Raw genomic sequence first — 22,008 nt, forward strand, 5'->3', positions numbered from 1 at the left:
TTTTATTTTTTTTATTCATTCTTTTCAATTTCAATTTTTGTATTTCTTATATTTTCCTTTTTGATATGTATTTGCCCCTCATGCTTTTATTCACTCTTGTCTGCTGTTTTCTGTCCTCAGATGATGTAATCAACATTGGGTTGCCTTGAGAATGAAATACGCTACACAGAGAGCTCACAAAGAGTTATTATGCAACTTATGGTAAAGATTAAAATATATTTGCCCTCACTATCCCAGGGTGAGAAACATAGAGAGCAATATAAACCTTTGCCATTACTATCCAATGGTCAACGAGAACTACATAGAGAGCAATGACACCTACAGGCTGAGGACTGCTACTGCACTGAATTTCACTACTGCTTTTGAATGCTTCAAAGATGCAATAGTTACAAGACAGTATGAAAGTTTAGATGGGAGGAGAGCTCCCTCTAGTGGTGGAGTTGCATACTTTCACATGTATCTCTTCCTCAAACACACCAACTCTACACACAAACCCAGCTATTGTTCACACAAAATGCCAAATGCCTCATCTGTCCTGCACAATGAAACACTGCATTGACATAATATGTACATTATATATAAACATTATATACAAACACATCTCAAAAGCGAGAATTTGCCTCATAATGTAAACATGTTTGTCATAAGATATTTTTTTGGATATATAATGTACACATTGTTTGCCTTAACCTAAAGCTCTTCTTTCTTTCGTGGGCTTTTATATTTCCAGTCAAGAGTGAAAGAAATCTGCAGAGAGAAGCTGCTCAAATATACACAGCAAATATGTAAGCAACATTGAAACAGGAAATGCTACAAAAAAAAATGCTGTTCTGAATTCAGTGTTTTACAGCACACAAGAAAAACATAATGCAAAATACAACAACAACTACATTGGACAGAAACCAAATAGACTTTTGAAAAAGCTGGGTATGTATGCGTGTATAGGCCTACATGTGATGAGCATGAAGGAGTATGTGTGTGTGAATGTGTGAAGCATTTTCATAGGTTGTGTTTGAAAATCTACACCAGCATGTTGATTTTCCAACAAGAGGAGATAACATCCTGGACCTGGTCTACACTACACACAAAGGAGCATACAAAGCCACCCCCCTCCCCCACATTGGACTTTCAGACCATATCACTGTTATGCTAATGCCCGCATACAGACAAAGGGTAAAAGCAAACAAACCGGTTCGTAAGCAGGTAAAAGTGTGGCCTGAGGGAGCCTCCGATGCTCCCCAAGACTGCTTTGACACAACAGACTGGGAAATGTTTAAGCAGGCAGCCACTTACAACAACCGGACAGACATAGAGGAGTATACAGACACTGTAACCTCTTACACCACCAAGTGCATCGATGATGTGACCCACACAAAAGACATCATCACTCGGGCTAACTGGAAGCCATGGCTGACAGGGGATGTCCTCAGGCTGCTGAGGGCCAGAGACAAAGCCTACAGAGCTGGGGATGAAGCTGGCATGAGAACAGCGAGAGCCAACCTGTCCCGTGGCATCAAGGAAGCAAAAAAGGAATACACTCACAAGATAACCACCCACTTCAAAGACAGCAGGAACGCACAAAGCCTATAGCAGGGCATTCAGGCCCTCACGGACTACAAGCCCGCGCCACAGAGCTGTGAGAGCAACATCCCTCTGCTCAACAACCTGAACCGCTTCTTTGCTCGCCAAGAAGCACAAAACAGCACCTGCCCACAAAGACCCATCCCCCCTCTACATGAGCAGCCCCTGTGCCTCTCTGCCGACAGCGTGAAGAGGACACTTGCTGCTATCAACACCCGTAAGGCAACAGGTCCAGACAACATCCCAGGTCGCGGCGCTGAAGGACTGCGCGGGGGAGCTTAAGGATGTCTTCACAGACATCTTTAACACTTCCCTGAAGCAAGCCATCGTCCCATCATGTTTCAAAGCTGCCACCATCATACCTGTGCGAAGAAAACTGCTCCATCCTGCTTCAATGACTACGCCCTGTGGCACTGACACCCATCATCATGAAGTGCTTTGAGCGGCTTGTCATGTCACATATCAAATCCATTCTCCCCCCCCACCCTGGACCCCTTCCAGTTTGCATACCGAGCCAAGCGGTCTACAGAGGATGCAATCTGCTCTGCCCTCCACCCAGCCCTCACCCACCTGGAAAAAAGAGACTCATATGTGAGATTGCTGTTTATAGACTTCAGTTCTGCATTCAACACCATAATACCACAACAACTCATCTGCAAACTTGACAAACTGGGACTCAGTACCTACCTCTGCAACTGGCTACTGGACTTCCTCTGTCAGAGGCCCCAAGTAGTACGTGTTGGCAACAATACCTCAAGCAGCATCACACTGAGCACAGGGGCCCCCCAAGGCTGCATGCTCAGTCCGCTGCTCTTCACCCTGCTGACGCATGACTGCACTGCAACCTACAGCAACAATCACATAGTAAAATTTGCTGACGACACAACTCTGGTGGGTCTCATCACCAAGGGCTGACGAGACTCAATACAGGCTGGAGGTCGACCATCTGACCACGTGGTGCAGGGACAACAACCTCCTGCTGAGCGCCAGCAAGACCAAAGAGATTGTTGTTGACTTCGGAGAGGTCACACCCAACACCTGCCACTGACCATCGGCGGTGCTGTGGTGGAGAGGCGAGCAGCACCAAATTCCTGGGGTGCACATCAGTGAAGACCTCTCCTGGACCACCAACACTGCATCACTGGCGAAGAGAGCTCAGCGCCGCCTGTACTTCCCTGCGGAAACTCAGGCGAGCAAGTGCTCCACCAGCCATCATGACCACATTCTACCGAGGCACCATTGAGAGCATCCTCTCCAGCTGTATCGCTGTGTGGGGCGGAAGCTGCACTGAATACAACAGGAAAGCCCTGCAGCGCATAGTGAACACAGCTGGAAGGATTATTGGTGCTTCACTCCCCTCCCTGAAGGACATTTACACCACCCACCTCACCCGCAAGGCGACCAAAATTGTGAGTGATGCAAGTCACCCCGCTCACAATCTGTTTGATCTACTGCCCTCTGGGAAGAGGTACAGAAGCCTGCGCTCCCGCACTACCAGACTCACCAACAGCTTCATACACCAAGCTGTAAGGATGCTGAACTCTCTCCCTCCTCTCCCCCCCTCCACCCTCAGCTACATAACATCCTGGACATTGGACCCACAATGGCCGCCTGCACTACTCCACTTGCACACTTGCACACTTGTACACTTTACAACTTGTTGTTGTTGTCCTGAAAACACAACACTTCTGCTGCTCTTACATAACTTGCACCACTATGCCACTTTCTTTCTTACTTAGGTCAAACAGAACTACCCAAGCCTTTTATTGGCCTGACTTTGCACTAGTATTTTATTGACTGTCTATGCACAATTTCAACCAAATTTTGCTGCTCTTATTTTTTCATTATTATATGTGCCCTCTTATTTACTTATTTACTTACTTTTTTGTTTACTTGAATGTTATGTTTGTCTGTGGACTTAAATTGGTAAAATATGTCTTGTCTTCACCGTGGGATAGTGAGAAACGTAATTTCGATCTCTTTGTATGTCTGGAACATGTGAAGAAATTGACAATAAAGCTGACTTTGACTTTGACTTTGACTTTGAAAATGGAAATCGATAACTCCCTGTTATATTTTGTGTGTTATGTAGAGTTGAGTGTGGTGTTTTGCAAAAGATTTTTATGAAATTGAAAACAGTCAAAGGCTGGCTATTAATGTTTTGCAGATTTGGTATGGTTATGGTGTTTGAGATTTTGCAAAGATTTTGTGGGTAAGCATTTAAAAAAAAACTGTAAATAAGGAATCTGCTGCAGACGTTTTTCTGTTTGAGGTTGGAGGACTGTTGTTTTCAACTGATTACATGCAAAATCTTTTCCTTATGTAAGCCCATGAAAGAAATTTCCATGAGTTCCTTTGAGAGGATGAGAGAAGCGTGAAGAAGGACAAACATCAGTCCAGCACTCCACAAATCAGGCCTTTATGGTAGAGTGGACAAATGGAAGCAGTTTTTTGCAGGGAGTTTCCCAAAAACACCTGTACGACTGAAGTAATATCATCTGGCCTGATGAAACTAAACTATTTGGCCACAGTTGGTTGGAAGTGGAAGAAACCAGACACTGAGCTGCACTGATGTTTGTTTTTGTTTATGCTTCTCTCATCCTCTCAAAGGAACTGTGGATGTCATTCATAGTAACCATTGGGGTCCTCAGTTTGGCTGAGCGGACAGATCTAGGAAGACTGTTGGTTGTCCCAAACTTTTCCATTTGAGAATGATGGAGGCTACTGTGCTCTTGTGTCTTCACACAACCCTGTCTCGCAGGTCTACAGACAATTCTCTCAACCTCACGTGGCTTGGTTTTCACTCTGACATACACCATCAACTGTGAGACCTTACATAAAGTCTTCTAAATTCTTGAATTCCCTTTGAGGATCAATACATGTACATGTACAAGTATCTATCTATCTATCTATCTATCTATCTAGATGTGTGCCAGTGCCTTTCCTAATAATGTCCAGTGATTTCATTTAGGCACAGGTGGACTCCAATCAAGTTGTAGAAGCATCTCAAGGACCATTGATATAAGTAAGATGCACCAGAGCTCAAATGTAAGTGTCATATCAAAATGTGTGAAAACTTAAATGGAAATATGTAAATGGAATATTTCAGGCTTTTATTTTTTTAGCAACTTTGGTGGATCAAGCTGGGAGGAGTCTACCACATCTACGCCTGTTCTGTATTTACTGATCCAGACGTCATTGGCAGAGATCCAAAAAGCTTTTTCAGCAGCACAAGGACGGACGGACGGACGGACGGACACTTTATTGATCCCCAAGGGGAAATTCAAGAGACTAAAAAGATAAATAGAGACTACTACTTATTATAGCAAATCATACTTCTGACACTGACCACTGACTGAATCCATGTATCATCCAATCTTAGACAGAGAGAGAGCCTGTGTATTTTTGTGTTTGTGATAGAGAGAGAGATAAAGCCTGTGTGTGTGATCGAGAGACAGAGATAAAGCCTGTGTGTGTGTGTGTGTGTATAACAACTTATCTCTTAACAGCCTGTGGCCTGTTTACATATAAATCCTCTGCCCTTACTGAGAAACAGCAGGAGTTTCCCAGCACCACTACATCTCTAAACCACACATGTTTGTCTGTTGCTGTACCCCTACCACAAAGGAAATTTCAAACCCAACCTAATACTACCACATCATATCCCTTACGGAAATTCATTATGGTTTTAATGCAGTATATGGTGCACCATGGTAATGATGATGCTCCTAACCACAGCACTAATGGTTTATGCATAGCAGATGAGCCAAGGCCAATGAGTTATTGAAAAATATTACTGTAAATAGCATCATTTTTCTTTTAGCAAACATTAAGTTATCCGTACTGACATCTGCAGCTGAGCCTGATGCTCCTAGGTAGCACATCAGTCTCATAATCTAAGGTTGGTTTAACTGTTAAGACTATATAAATATACAACACAACTACCTCTATTTTTTTTTATATATATGTCCTATATTTCTATTTTGATACAGCATGTTCTATATTTCAGTCTTGCACTTTAATTTAATGTTTATTGTCTATGGCTATGTCTATAGTATGTCTATGTCTGTATTTAAAGCATGTCTATGTCTGCATGGGAAAGTAAGAAACGAAATTTCAATTCTTTGTATGACCAGTGCATGTAAAGAAATTGACAATAAAAGCCGACTTGACTTGACTTGACTTGACTTGACTTGACTTGTTGTGAGTTCGATCCTCATGCGGGGCATCAATGGAGCTGCTGGTGGGGAGGAGGAGTTAGGATGAGGGCCCAGCACTAATGGGGGTCCCAGAAGGACCCATAATCAGAATCAGGAGTTAGGATGAGGGCCCAGCACTAATGGGGGTCCCAGAAGGACCCATAATCAGAATCAGGAGTTAGGATGAGGGCCCAGCACTGACAGGGGCCTCAGAGGACCCAGAATTGTGTGTGTCATAGGGCCCACATTTTCTAGCAACGCCCCTGCGGAAAATGGTGCTTATTTATCAACAGTGATAAACCATGGTTATAATGGTTACCCATGAAAAAAAAAACATGGTCATGGTTACCCAGCTCGTGTCTCTGTTTAATCCAGATACATTATGGCCAAGAGAAAATGACAATATATGCATTTATTGTTTATGCATATTTATTCTCTTTGGGTATGCTAAGTATACAGTTGAGTTACTGTAAGAATACTGATCCAGATGACATTGATTAAACCAAAATTTTTAACAAGAGAGACAGTTATACTTATTAGGCTACAGTCAATCACATTGCCAGTGATACAAATACAAGGACAGACCATCCATGTAGCATCTAATCTTAAAACGTAATACTCTAAAGTTTAATGGAGATCAGTAGTAAGATGAGAGCAATATAACATCTCTACATGAAAATATTAACAAACCTTTTAAAAAAAAAAAAAATGCATATTTACAACAAGACTGTGTCTGATGTTTAGGTGAGCAAAGTGCTTGACAGAGGTTTAAAACATAGATGAACAAAGTGCAGGGAAAATGTAGAAAAGAAGTCCCCAAAAAGATAAGAATGCATGCCAAATAGATTAAGGTCCATATATTTGCCATGCATTCTCTTCTTTTTATTTATTCTTTTCTGTATGTATACATTAAGGTAAAGAGAAAACACACTAAAATAAAAGGATACAATGACAAAGACTATTTCCATCAATCAGACTGCTTTGAGTCACTTCCTGTTGTTGTTCACTATGACCACCATCCATTCTTGCCCTAATTGAGGTCTAGCCACAAAGCAACCACACTATTCCAGTGAATTATAAAAAACATGTTTAACTAGGTAATGGGGGGGGGGGTTGGTAATCCTCTCATGACCCCTAAATGGGTATGTACCTCATATGAACATGAACATATTCCTGAGCAGCAGAACAGACGGATATAACACCCATCATCATGCACTTGAGTACAAAGTCAGACAACGAGCCTGCTGTATCTCACGCATACACTAACTCTGTTGAGTGGCGGGGAACAATAAACTGACACTCCAATTTTTGTGCGTATAGGAATCTTGCATATGGGACTATATAAGGGATCTTGCATATGGGACTATATACTATATTTTTATATTATATATGTATACGCTATTAGCTTCACTTAGATATATTAGACTTATACAGTATATTATGATAAACAAACAAATGAACAAACATACAAAACATATGTCAATAGTAGTTTCAATAGCCCCAATACTTTTGAACCTTGTGTGTTTGTTATTTCTCCTGAGGGTTCAGGCTGGGCTTGCTGGACCTTGTGTGTTTGGGGTTTCTCCTGAGGGTTCAGGCTGGGCTTGCTGGAGCTGGTCGGATCAGAACAGCAGGCCCTCCCATTTTGGCCTCAGCACCCCCTTTTGTCTCTTGCAGTCTGCAGGTCTGGTGTTGACGTACTCGCTCTCCCTCTGGGCATTGCTTCTTAGTTTGTGCTGGTGGAGGGGAAAACACACCAGTGTGAGAGGTTTGCACCACCTAACCATAGTTAGCTACATCTCCTCTGAGACCTGAGGGCCTTGCACCACCTGACCATAGTTAGCTAGGCCTCCTCTGAGACCTCTGATAAACATTTGTACATCCTACGTCTTTTAAGGCCAATTCAGTTTAAGCTTTTTATTTCTTGTGGAGCGTCAGGTGTGTGTGTTGTAGCGGCTATTGTTAATGGCAATTAGTGTACCTGTCTACACTGACCCGGTTGGGTGTTGCACCTAGTCAATGAGCATATTACGATGCAGAAGGATTTACGTGTGTATTGAAGTTGCATAAAGAGTTGCCCTGTTGGGCATAAACAAGTATTCACTGCCGGATTGAACATGGAAGGAGCAGAATATAACAGCAGATGCTGTTACAACACAGCTGATGCTCCATCAGAAATATACGAGCTGGCTGAAGAGTTTTGCACGCACCAGACACATTCACACCAAAGATTTGCAACGAGAGGAAATCGTTGCAGAGCATCACTGAAAACAGCGGTGTGAATTTATCGCTGTAAGTTGTTGCAATTTGAGATTTTAGCAAGATGTTGGCAGTTGCAAGGTGTTTTCACACCATAGTTGTGATCAAGTCATGTCAGAGTTTTGGTCAGAGATGGAAGATGCTTCATCCTCACAGATCTCAGATACTTCTGTGGTGATTGGTGAGCTCATCACTCTTCACACATCACCTGCTGGGTGCAAAAGATTTACCCCCCACCTTACCGCATATGGGATTTATTTGTTATTTGGGGAAAAAAATGTTGACCGACTAGGTGGGATGTGAGATGTCAGTAACCTTTCTGTCAGACCTCTTTCATTTACATAATATGGTTTCGTTTTCCAAGGTAACCTTCTCTCTCTCTCTCTCTCTCTGAGTCAGTTTATTTTTTAACCCAGTCCTGTTCTAAGGTAATTCTATCCCATTTTCACAATCTGAATGAAATTTCTCACATCAGGCTCTCAGTTTATCTCCACATTATGTGGTGGACAAGGTACACAAATCCTGTACTTGAGTGAAAGTAGAGATACATATGGTTTAATGTTACTCCAGTAAAAGTAGAAGTCGTTCTTTCACATTTCCAATTGAGTGGAAGTCCTGAAATGTATTATGACTAATACAGTTGCATTTACTATTGTTGAAATGATTTGGCACAGACATAGGCATTCATTGAGCCTTTCTCCTTCATTCAAGGACACAATCAACTAAGAATTGTTGTATGTAGAAACTAAAAACAACTTAATTTTATATCTTATCTTAGATACTTCAAAGCAACCGCTTTTTGCTTTGTTGAATGCTTTACACTTTCGGACCAAATCAAGACGTTCCCTTTTGTGTTTGATTGTCTATCATTGTCTATAATTGTACATCTATCTATCATTACTGTCTATCATCATTTGCTCGATGGCGTCATGAGCAGGCGCGTCGTTAGACCTGGGCATTCGGGGCTATAGCCCAGGATTGTCTGGGGATAGCCCCGGATCTATGGGCCGTCAACAACAACAACAACAAAAACTCTAATCGTGAATGAAATAAATAGCCCCGTAGAAGAGACTTTTGTGTTTTGTGTCCATTATTGTGCATTAACAGCAGCGCAAGACAATCTGACGTGATCTGGGCAGGTTTAGAATCATTTGTTGCAAAATGTTGCAATTTCAAGTACCTTCTCCTCTACGCTATATCGCATTGCTGTTTCGTGCTTCTACTAACTAGCCTTAGCGAAATAAGTGTACAGAAGGACAAATGGATATTAGAAGTTTCTTTAGAAAAAACGGGCAGAGCAGGGACAAGAGGTGGAAACTCACAGTGTGTCATCATCTCCCGCAACCCAGGAGGACATTTCGATCAGCTCAGGTTCGTGAAACGCAGCCCTCAAAGACAACGTTGATCAATGCTGATGTTACTAGCTAGCAGGCTACCACTGCACCTCACTAACTTGAAGGACACTTTGTTTGAATAACTAGAAAGAGACACTAACTTATAGGCTAGTGACAAATGGTCAGAAAGAGCTTTAGTTTTTGAGATACCCCTACCGGAGGTAGAACTAAACCCAACAATGTTTTTCCTCATCTCTAAGGTCTCCCATATATGAAATGGATTCTTGGCTAAAATTATTTTACTAAGATTGTTAAATTAACAGATATTGTTATACACCCCAAAACCAAAAAAGGACTAAAATATAGCCTGTCTGTATTGGAGTTAAGGCATATAAATTAGTGCAGATCAATCACACAAGCTCTGAGAACTTTGAAACTTGGCATGTTTATAGTCAGGAAGTTGCTTTACCTACTAGAAATGACTGGACGTGAATATCTTGATGTAAAGAATGAATAGACATGTAAACATACACCTAAAATAAGCGGACATACAAAAAATAAATATCTATGCAGAATGTTTTCATTTACTTTGTAGCTGCTTTACCAGGGATTATCATAGAAACACATATGATGGCTTATGAGAAAGGTAGGGTTGCTAACAATACCTGTCACTCAATGTATGTGGTGTCCAAAAAATATGTCCAAAAATATAGTATCAGGGTCTCTCTATCTCATAAAAAGTTGGCACATCCCGATGACGAATCAGGGTGTTCTGTCACTCAATGTATGTGGTGTCCAAAATGAAAGAAAACGAAACACTGGCAAAATACAGTCTCAAGTCCAAATCACATTATCAGTGGTGAGAAGAATGTTGACATTCATTGTTACTGCAAGGTAAGCAGGGCTCAAATTATCTTTTTGTCTTTAAGGGGTCTCTCTATCTCATAAAAAGTTGGCACATCCCGATGACGAATCAGGGTGTTCTGTCACTCAATGTATGTGGTGTCCAAAATGAAAGAAAACGAAACACTGGCAAAATACAGTCTCAAGTCCAAATCACATTATCAGTGGTGAGAAGAATGTTGACATTCATTGTTACTGCAAGGTAAGCAGGGCTCGAATAATCTTTTTGTCTATAAGGGGGTCTCTCTATCTCATAAAAAGTTGGCACATCCCGAGGCGATACAATTTAATAGCCTAGGCGCTTGACACACGCACACCTGACAGATTTTCATAGAAATTGATTCCTTTGAATTAATTTCAACATATTATTGATTGCAATAGTCCATATTTCATTTCAATTTCACAATACAAAGAAATAGACTAAACGATTTAGTCGGAGTGTCATTCTCAATTTCATAACGCAACTCATTTGAACCAGACCACCGTCTCAGATAGGCTATCTGGAACCATAGGCAGAGGATAGCTACAGATCAATTCACACAATCATTGAAGTAGGCTGTATTATGGGTCATAATTCATGGGTTTGTCAATAAACATAGAAAAGGCGAAGCGCAAGTTCAACAGCAAACAGGACTTTTTCAGCACGTATCAAACCATGTAGGCTAGCCCAATGGACGCCTATGTAAATAGACAAAACACTCGCATCAAAGCAGGGTGAGTTCTTCGGTCTAGTGGTGTGGTGGTGAAGTGCAGTCATGCTTTGTTCAAGAGGGTAGGTCTATGTCCAGTAGTAGCCTATATTTTAATTTAACGTCTTTGGTAAGAGACAGGGACATCACTATGATTGAAAGACAGTGGGGGCTTAGCCCCCAGGGTTGTAAATCACACCTTAAAAGGGCTTCAATGGGCTCTCTCTCCTTGTCTTTCTCTCTCTCTGCCTACCTGTATCCCCTCTCTTTCTCACTAACCTCCCCTTTGAAACACACACACACACACACGCACACACAACCCTGCCAAAGTAGGAAGTAAGGAAGGAACATCTGACTGTATAGCAATTAGGAAATTTGACAGTTTGACTCTTACCCCAAACACCAGGACGATGACGAGAAGCACGACACAGAGCAGGGAGAGCATCACACAGCACACTGGCCACAGGGCCTGGGTGAGAGGGGCGGAGTCCTGCTGGGTCTGGGGGCACCCCGTATGGGAGGAGTTCAGGTGACCATGGCGACCATGGTGGAGATGTCTACGAGCCTGGTTCTGACCCTCATCAGGGCAGTGGCCCTCTGTGTGGGGGAATTCAGAGAGTCTGATATTAATACAATCCCCTACAGAAGCATTGGTCAGAGGAGGAAATTATATACAACTTCATGCTTTTATCACAACAGCAACAACAGCAACAACAACAGCAACAACAACAACAACAACAACAACAACAACAACAACAACAACAACAACAACAACAACAACAACAACAACAACACATTACTCAAATATGAACTTGAATGTTAAGGTTATAAAATGTATTAGAAATTGAATTGACAGCTTGTTAATCACAGATCACACAAAACAACATGGCACTGGCAAGAGTTAAATGTTTTTTTTTTTTTTAAGTTTAAGTTTATATACTCTTTTGATCCCGTGAGGGAAATTTGGTCTCTGCATTTATCCCAATCCGTGAATTAGTGAAACACACTCAGCACACCGTGAACACACAGTGAGATGAAGCACACACTAATTCCGGCGCAGTGGCTGCACTAATGCCTGCAACAACAGCGCTCTCGGAAAGGGGTAAACATAGAGCAGTGAGGGGTTAGGTGCTTTGCTCAAGGGCACTTCAGCCGTGCCTACTGGTCGGGTTCGAACCGGCGACCCGGTTACAAGTCTGGCACTAACCAGTAGGGGTTGCCCCCAAAAAGGTTCTTTACTTTTGCATATTCTCTTCTGCTATTTCTTTTTCCATGGGATTCAGATTCAGATTGCTAGTGGTTTCTGTGTTGTTGACATGTTGTGTTTGAGATTTTAAAAGGTCAGGGCACTCTCTGTTCCTCAGTAATGTGTATCTGTTCTCTTCTCTTGTACTGCAGTTTGACTTTCTGAATTCTGAAAGTGTGTGTGTGTGTGTGTTGGGGGGTGGTTCTGGGAGATGGAAATTTCCTTTTTTCTTGTGACTTGAACAGACTGAACACGTGTGTGTGTGTGCATACAACATGAGAAACATTGTTTAACAGTTGAAACTTCAAACTTCAAACTTGTGTGTGTGTGTGTGTGTGGTGGTCTTGACTATTACCTGTGATGAGAGCAGATATGCGCTTCTCTGCCTTGTAAGGTGGGGGGTACATCTTTTTCACCTCGCAGGTGTACACTCCAGCGTCACTATCGGTCACCTGTGAGATCTCGTACCACACCTTGTGCCCTACGATGTGCAGATACATGCCCTCCTTGACCGCCACCGTGTCACTCTGGCCTTTGACGGTGTGGTTGTGAATCAGAGGCCCCTCCTTGTGCAGGAGGACGGACCGCTCTTCTCCTTCCATATTTGCACAGCTCAGGTTGGCAGGGTGGGACAGGGAATGACGCACAACCCTGATGCTGGCTGACACACACATACACACACACACACACACACACACACACACACACACACACACACACACACACACACACGACACAAAATCACTGTTTAAAATCAAAATTATATACTGTACATAGCACATTTAAACACAGAGAAAACAACTATCTATATATGATGTAACATTTTTTTCTATTGTTTACACACCAAATCTTTGCATGTCACACACATTTTAAAAACCTGTCACCCAAACACCATAACCCCATACCAAATCTGCAAAGCCATACACTACATAGACTTAATAGCCCCCAAAGCCATACACTACATAGACTTAATAGCCCCCAAAGCCATACACTACATCGACTTAATAGCCCCCAAAGCCATACACTACATAGACTTAATAGCCCCCAAAGCCATACACTACATAGACTTAATAGCCCCCAAAGGTAGGACACCACCACTTACTTTCCCATTTCTTTACCATGCAGGTAAATCTGAATGAATTTGACCATAGCATTCTGTAAAATGAACTGAGTTACTGAATTCAGTCTCACTGATCTAATGATGTATTCAGCATTTAAACATTTAGCAACTGGCTAATACTGCCTGCCTCAGTGGAAAATGTGCGTTGTAAGCAGTGCCGTCTACTATAACTTTTGTGTTTGCAATTTAAGCAGCATAGAACTAGCTCCAGCGGGCAATCTGGTGAGTTTTTACACAACCAAAAAACTTCCATAAAAACCAGATCACACTTCTAATTGAGACCTGCTTTTTTGTCCAAACCTGTGGCAACATCAAGCTAGTGAAAGGGATTTACGTCTAATTGGAACTATGCTTTTAATAGAATATTCCATCTATTTTGAAAAAAAAAAACAGACAGTTCTTTCAATGCCACAAATCTTGGTAGTCAGTCATTGTACATCAATTATTACCGAGCCAATTAACAAACAATTAAACAGATTTTTAATATCATGTTCTACAACTGAGCTATCTTTTACAGTTAAATCAAACAACAACTATAACATCTACAAAACAACCACACTTTACTACAGACTACAGGAAGTGGGTTCAGACTTCATACACACTGTCAAAGACAAACAAACTTTCTCCGACACAGACAAAAGACTCTCAACCAAACATATTCTCCTATTCATAGCATTAATGATCTGATAACCTAAAATTTTAATTACGCCAAAATGCATAGGCTTAAAACTCCCAAATAGACACCTGTCGCTTTTACACGCCTGGTGGTTACATATCTGGATAAATAGAGGCCTGTTTTTTAGTGTCGGGTTGTATTTAATCCCCTAAAACCCGCTAGATCGATATGGACGTTTGATTAAAACGTGTTTCATCTACCACAGCTCTCCCCGGTGCTGAAGCTGTTGTAAACAGATGCAAGATTTCTCTTCTCTCTCTCTCTCTTTACAAATAACCTTAGTTGGTTTGGATGTAAATGGTGCGTGGGAAAAGGCTTGATCCATTTTGCTAATGAAGGAAGACTGATTTTTAAATGGTGAAACAACATTCTGTACCACTGGTTTGCTGTGTGTATTAACAGGGGGTGGATTGAGTAATTGATCCATAGTATGGTTCAATAAAAGGGATTTCAAAAGTCAAAGTCTTCTTCTTCTCTCTCTGTCTGTCTGTCTGTCTGTCTGTCTGTCTCTCTCTCTCACCACTGAAGCTGGTGTAAAAAGATCCTCATTGTGGTCCCCCCAGCTGCCCATTTGTCCACCCCAGTGCCCAGTGCCCAAGACGGTGCCCCCGGTGGATACCCACTGATGCAGTCTTCAGCACGGGTCTGGAGCAGAAGTGCCAGGCAGAGGGAGACGACTGTGGAGAGTCCTGAGCTGCGGAGCTTCGCCATGTCTGCTGGGGAGCCAGACGCAGAGTGAGGGAGGGAGGGGAGGAAATGAGGCTACACATACCCATGCTGTCACACATATGCACACACACACACGCATGCATGCGCGTGCACACACACACAGACACACACACATGCATACACACACATACACGCATGCATACATACACACACACATGCACGCATGCAGACATACACACACACACAAACATACATATGCACAAACATACACACACACACACACACACAACAAAAAGAGGAACCATAAAGAAAAGTACACAACACACATACCCATCCAACCGCCCATACACTTGCCCCTTATGCAGAGAGGAGTGGTCTAGACAGACAGACGTGATGTTGGAGGCAAGGTAGAGCAAGTTTATTTTGTCACACTTCCATCTTTGCTTTGCTTATCAACAAACCATCTCTTCACACTCTGTTAACTACAATTTTATAATTAAAATTAAGGTTAGGGGGTGACCTTGGCTGACCTTAATTGTCAGTAACAACAAATTGACATACTGAACTTGAATCTGAACTTGAATGTTAACAGATGATCTGTTGAGTCTCCATGGGGCGGACTACTATTACCATCACTTACAGTATACAGCATGTTTCATATATAAAGGAACTGTAATGTACTTTACAGAAACAGATACAGAGCAGGTCAGAGAATGAGCAAGAGGGGGTGGAGGGTGGGAGAGAGAGACAGACGTGGAAGGTCGGGGAGAGAGAGAGAGAGAGCATGGTTCGAATTGGGGGGATGAAATAAAATGTAATGTTATCTAATATTGCATGTAATTAAATGCAGTATTACCATCACATACCAACAATTCAGGATGTAATCTAATGAAATACGATTTTCAAACCCTCACCCTCATTGGGCTGTACCATTTCTCTGGTACGTTCAGACTGTGTTCTTTGCTATGATATGATACTGACGAATTAAAACAAATGCACAGTGGAGGCTGCAAAATCCTGATATACGAAATAGGTTAAAGAAGCCCTATTGGTCTGGTTATTCCTTCGCTGTTTCTGGGTTTTCGCCTGATTTGGGCTCGCATTTTTCACGACATAGCTCCCCCTGCAGCTGCGGTAGCAAGTGACGGCTACGCTAAACCCCCACTAGCTAGCGAGCTAGCCATCAATAAACCAAGCTAAACACATACAGGGCTCACAATAAAACGGTCGAGCAAACACATTATTCAAGCGACTATCAAACCACATTACAAAATGGAAGTTCACCCAAGGATAGGCTACTTACAATTTCAACAGCAACAAAGCCAAGTCGGAGTCCGTTTTGCAGTCTTCTTAGAAACTACACTCTGACTACATTTTCGAGGCGCGATAGGATAGTCTACTTCCGCTGAGTCACATCCGGATGTGTTCGGACCGCGACCAGAAAGTTGCATATTTGTTTTTTCCGAGGAGAAACACTAGGGGGAGACGAAGCACCCACCAAACGACCCAAAAAGTGTTGTAGAACCATCAGAACGACTCTCAACCTGCATAATTAAGGTCATTTTTGCTAAAATTGTTGCATAGGGCTTCTTTTACAAGCGGTGGCCATACATTTGTCTAATATTTCACTGCCTTTGTAATATAGTGATAGACAACCTTTGAAAAACATTGAGTAACAAGATCGCTATGGCTTAACCGGAGGTCTCCTTCCACTCAGCAGCCATTGCTGCTGCTTAGCTTTAAAATCATTAGGCCTACAATCACACACGCCGTAGGAGTTCCATATATTGACTGGCATTATTAGAGATCAACCTGTCATAAGTGCTCCTTGTTGGTGCCCCCCACCCAATCCCAATCCTCCCCCACCTTTTTTATGCAGCCCTTGCCATTTAATCTACTAAACCCCTCTTCTACTGCACTTTTTACTCGCATTTTATTCCATTATTATTCCATTATTTACTTCCATTATTCAAGCGACTATCAAACCACATTACAAAATGGAAGTTCACCCAAGGATAGGCTACTTACAATTTCAACAGCAACAAAGCCAAGTCGGAGTCCGTTTTGCAGTCTTCTTAGAAACTACACTCTGACTACATTTTCGAGGCGCGATAGGATAGCCTACTTCCGCTGAGTCACATCCGGATGTGTTCGGACCGCGACCAGAAAGTTGCATATTTGTTTTTTCCGAGGAGAAACACTAGGGGGAGACGAAGCACCCACCAAACGACCCAAAAAGTGTTGTAGAACCATCAGAACGACTCTCAACCTGCATAATTAAGGTCATTTTTGCTAAAATTGTTGCATAGGGCTTCTTTTACAAGCGGTGGCCATACATTTGTCTAATATTTCACTGCCTTTGTAATATAGTGATAGACAACCTTTGAAAAACATTGAGTAACAAGATCGCTATGGCTTAACCGGAGGTCTCCCTTCCACTCAGCAGCCATTGCTGCTGCTTAGCTTTAAAATCATTAGGCCTACAATCACACACGCCGTAGGAGTTCCATATATTGACTGGCATTATTAGAGATCAACCTGTCATAAGTGCTCCTTGTTGGTGCCCCCCACCCAATCCCAATCCTCCCCCACCTTTTTTATGCAGCCCTTGCCATTTAATCTACTAAACCCCTCTTCTACTGCACTTTTTACTCGCATTTTATTCCATTATTATTCCATTATTTACTTCCATTATTCAAGCGACTATCAAACCACATTACAAAATGGAAGTTCACCCAAGGATAGGCTACTTACAATTTCAACAGCAACAAAGCCAAGTCGAGTCCCGCTTTGCAGTCTTCTTAGAAACTACCTCTGACTACATTTTCGGTAGCGATAGGATAGCCTACTTCCGCTGAGTCACATCGGATGTGTTAGGTTGTTATGACCAGAAAGTTGCATATTTGTTTTTTCGAGGAGAAACACTAGGGGGAGACGAAGCACCCACCAAACGACCCAAAAAGTGTTGTAGAACCATCAGAACGACTCTCAACCTGCATAATTAAGGTCATTTTTGCTAAAATTGTTGCATAGGGCTTCTTTTACAAGCGGTGGCCATACATTTGTCTAATATTTCACTGCCTTTGTAATATAGTGATAGACAACCTTTGAAAAACATTGAGTAACAAGATCGCTATGGCTTAACCGGAGGTCTCCCTTCCACTCAGCAGCCATTGCTGCTGCTTAGCTTTAAAATCATTAGGCCTACAATCACACACGCCGTAGGAGTTCCATATATTGACTGGCATTATTGAGATCAACCTGTCATAAGTGCTCCTTGTTGGTGCCCCCACCCAATCCCAATCCTCCCCACCTTTTTATGCAGCCCTTGCCACTGCTTTAATCTACTAAACCCCTCTTCTACTGCACTTTTACTCGCATTTTATTCCATTATTATTCCATTATTTACTTCCATTATTCAAGCGACTATCAAACCACATTACAAAATGGAAGTTCACCCAAGGATAGGCTACTTACAATTTCAACAGCAACAAAGCCAAGTGGAGTCCGTTTTGCAGTCTTCTTAGAAAGAAACTTTCGGGCGCGATAGGATAGTCTACTTCCGCTGAGTCACATCCGGATGTGTTGGGACCCGCACCAGAAAGTTGCATATTTGTTTTTCCGGAGGAGAAACACTAGGGGAGATTTAAGCACCCACCAAACGACCCAAAAAAGTGTTGTAGAACCATCAGAACGACTCTCAACCTGCATAATTAAGGTCATTTTTGCTAAAATTGTTGCATAGGGCTTCTTTTACAAGCGGTGGCCATACATTTGTCTAATATTTCACTCCTTTTGTAATATAGTGATAGACAACCTTTGAAAAACATTGAGTAACAAGATCGCTATGGCTTAACCGGAGGTCTCCCTTCCACTCAGCAGCCATTGCTGCTGCTTAGCTTTTAAAATCATTAGGCCTACAATCACACGCCTGTAGGGAGTTCCATATATTGACTGGCATTATTTCAAGAGCCCCCCCCCAATCAATCCTCAAGCCCTGTCATAAAAGCATATTGCTGCAGAAAAACTGTTTTGTAAATATGTGACAACTTGTATCCTTGTATATTGCTGCAAAAAAGTTTTGTAATATAACACCAGGCGCACAATGCACTAGGCTACATTATATGAAATGCCTATAGGCTAAACAACGTGAACAAAAGTCAAACAAGTCGTTTTTTTTCATTTGCTTGATGTTTAGTAGGCTTAGTATGATTTGCTAGTATGATGAGTTTCTTTTAACTTGTCGGCCAACCAGCCACGGTCATATTTCGAAGGAAAATTGAGAGAGAGAGGGTGGGAAAGAGAAGAGAGAGAGAGGTTGAGGGTGAGAGAGAACAGAACAAAAGAGACATGAGTGAGAGGGTAGGGAGTGAGAGTGGACAGACGGGCAGATAAATCAGGGGAAAGACAGACAACACGTGTGTGTGGGGTGAAAAAAATAAAGAAATACAGCGGGGAAAATAAGTATTTAACACGTCAAAATTTTTTTCAGTAAGTATTCTTCCAGTGAGGCTATTCGCAGGAAATTTTCACCAGACATTAGTATTAACTTAGGTAATCCACACATATATAAAAATCCAAACATCTAAAAGTAGTGCTATGAGTAAAAAAGTGGAATGGCACAGGGAAAAAGTATTGAACACGCTAAGAAAAAGCAGTACACAAACGCAAAAAGAATGGCAAGGAACAAACTGGAATCTATAAGTAGTTAGAGAAATTATCCCTCCTACCTGTACAAATTGATATAAGCTGGGTTAGTACATACTGTTGGCTATAAAAAGTTTTTTTGTTAGCAAGGTGTCACACAAGAAACATTTCATGATGGGTAAAAGCAAAGAGCCCTCCCAAGATCTTTGCAACCTTATTGTTGCAAAATATATTAATGGAACTGGTTACAGATGCACTTCAAAACTTCAGAATCATCCAGCAAGCAGTATTGGAGCCATTATTTGCAAGTGGAAGGAACATCACTACATCATCCACTGGCCATGCACAGGATCTCCTTGCAAGATTTCTGACCAGGAAGTCAGAAGGATAGTCAGAAGAGTAGCCTAAGAGCCAAGGACCACTCTGAGAAAGCTCCAGAAAGATTTGGAGGCAGCAGCTACAATTGTTACAGAGAAAATCATAGGTAATGCACTCCACCGCCATGGCCTCTATGCACGCTCATCCCGCATGACTCTATTGCTGAAGAAAAACATGTCAAAGCTCGTTAAAGGTTGCTACACAACATTTGAACAATCCTATGAAATACTGAGAGAATGTATTCTGGTTAAAATTTTTACTTTTCGGATGTCATACTACACACCATATTTGGAGGAGAAATGGCACTGTGCATCACCCTAAAAATACCCTACCAACAGTGAGGTTTGGAGGTGGTGGCATCATGGTGTGGGCTGTTTTTCATCTCATTGTACTAGCAGACTTCATACAGTTGAAGGAATGATGAATGGAGTCATTTTGTTCCGGAAGAATCTTTACATCCACCAGGATGATGAGGATGAGACATGGCTAGACCTTCCAGCAGGACAATGATCCAAACCATTCAGTAAAGGAAACTCTCAATTGGTTTCAGAGAAAGGAAATCAAGGCCCTGACTTTAATTCAATTGAACAGTTTTGGAAGTTAACTAAAGATCAGGATTCACAACAGGGACCCCTGAAATCTTCAATATTAAAGGACTATCTGTTTAAAAGAATGGGCCAAACACAGACCAGAATACTGTGACTGATTAGTTTCATCATACAGGAAATGCCTTAAAGCTGTCATTACGAATAAAGGCTTTTCCACAAAGTATTTAAGAAATTTCAGCAGGCGTGTTCAATACTTTTTTCCTGTGTCATTCCACTTTATTGCACATAACTCTACCTATGGACTTTAATGTTTGGATTTTTTTTATATGGGTGGATTATCTGAGTTAATACTAATGTCTGGTATACTAATGTATGCAAATAGCCTCATTGGAAGTATACTTACTGAAAAAAATGTTGACGTGTTCAATACGTATAGAGATACACGGAAAGAGGGAGGAATGGAAAGAAATGTGTAGGTGGTGAAAATGTGCAGATACCAAACTGAATCATCACTCACGTCAAGCAGAAGAGTCATATAAAAGCATACAATTTCCATAGAGACGGCTGGGTTTCTCACTTACCAACATTAGCCTACTATATGCGGGCACAGCCACAGGACAAAAGACGCGCAGTGGCCGGCCACTACGCTAAAAACGTAACCTAGTTGGCTGCTCTAACCTAGTTTTGCATTGGTTTGTGTGCCCCTCATGTCATGCCTTCATTTCTGCCCCGGAGTTGTGCACACATTTTTTTTTTTGCGACGTTGCAAGTTATGTTTATAATTTGATACAATTTCCATGAAGCAGTGGTTTGCACCACTGGGATTCTCAAGGAGTTGGATCAAAATGTATTGGAGTATAAACTTGCATTTTTGATTGGCTTTGAGCTTCAAAGGAGAATTCCAGTGTGATATTGACCTAAAGTGTGTTGAAACATGATACCGAGTGTGAACGTATGTCTCATAGCTCACCTCGGCTTGTCCCCTCCACTCAGAAATCTGGCGCTAGTTAGCCAATGCTACCAACACAGTGTTTCGTTGTGGTACCTCGGGCATCGGCCTAGCCATGCAAATAAATCACTGTTTTACACCATTTATGAGGCTCAAAGTAGCTCCATACTTCATTGGTAGACTTCCAAGGGCCTTAACATTTAAAACAAGACATGGAGAACTTTGAAAAAGCACTGGTAGTTTATTTACAAGATGATTTATACAGACAGTACCTTAAGGAATTTTACCGCTCAACGCCTTCTTGAATTTAGTCACGATAAGTTGGCGGCGGCACTGAAACGAACAGGTATGATAAGGGATCAGATTCCAAAAATAATTCAGTGGAAATGCATGGATTCAGTTGCTTCCAGTAGCAGCAACTGGAATCCATGCATTTTCACGGAATTATTTTTGGATTAAAAATAGACGATAGATCCAAGTATGTGACAAATCTCATTTGTACTCTCCTCCACTAGTTGCTAGACATCCAGAGCTTGATTCAAGCCCAAAATCGCTGCACACAGTTTTCAGGAAATACAGTGTATTAGCCTACACGCGAGAAACATGAAGACGTGCATTTGTTTGTAATGACGTGGAAGCGATGCAGGCCATAGTTTTGCACAAATTGAAGCAGAAATAGGCCTACACCAAATGTTGAAAAAACGTTCACGTGTGATGAAGTCTTGGGTAGGCTATGCTATTTACCTATTCTGATTCTGAAGGAGAATATGCTAGCTGCCTTTTGGAGATTATGATCGATCGTCTATTGAC

At 41.8% G+C, this 22,008-nt stretch overlaps 1 protein-coding gene across 2 annotated transcripts; it reads right to left on the bottom strand.

Moving 5' to 3' along the window:
* Positions 1 to 6,160: 6,160 nt before the first annotated feature.
* Positions 6,161 to 14,723, bottom strand: LOC125292450. 2 transcript variants are annotated; one of them, XM_048239732.1, is made up of 4 exons: positions 14,631 to 14,723; positions 12,567 to 12,872; positions 11,360 to 11,562; positions 6,161 to 7,516 (listed from the first exon to the last, which is right to left on the bottom strand). In XM_048239732.1, the coding sequence occupies exons 1-4, from the start codon at positions 14,716 to 14,718 to the stop codon at positions 7,403 to 7,405; spliced, it is 711 nt and encodes a 236-aa protein (XP_048095689.1). In that variant the 5' UTR covers positions 14,719 to 14,723; the 3' UTR covers positions 6,161 to 7,402. The 2 variants fall into 2 exon arrangements, with proteins under 2 accessions (XP_048095689.1, XP_048095690.1); XM_048239733.1 differs by lacking the exon at positions 14,631 to 14,723 and adding an exon at positions 13,314 to 13,396.
* Between the last annotated feature and the right edge of the window lie 7,285 nt (positions 14,724 to 22,008).

This window comes from Alosa alosa, chromosome 3 (assembly GCF_017589495.1).
Source record: "Alosa alosa isolate M-15738 ecotype Scorff River chromosome 3, AALO_Geno_1.1, whole genome shotgun sequence".
Taxonomy (NCBI): Eukaryota; Metazoa; Chordata; class Actinopteri; order Clupeiformes; family Clupeidae; genus Alosa; species Alosa alosa.

Excerpts from the sequence above, each read along its gene's own strand:
- LOC125292450 (XM_048239732.1), bottom strand. The coding sequence starts at position 14,718 with ATGGCGAAGCTCCGCAGCTCAGGACTCTCCACAGTCGTCTCCCTCTGC. Across the intron at positions 12,873-14,630 it reads CCGTGCTGAAGACTGCATCA|CCAGCATCAGGGTTGTGCGT; the intron begins GTGGGTATCCAC and ends TGTGTGTGTCAG. Across the intron at positions 7,517-11,359 it reads TCATCGTCCTGGTGTTTGGG|CACAAACTAAGAAGCAATGC; the intron begins GTAAGAGTCAAA and ends CCCCTCCACCAG.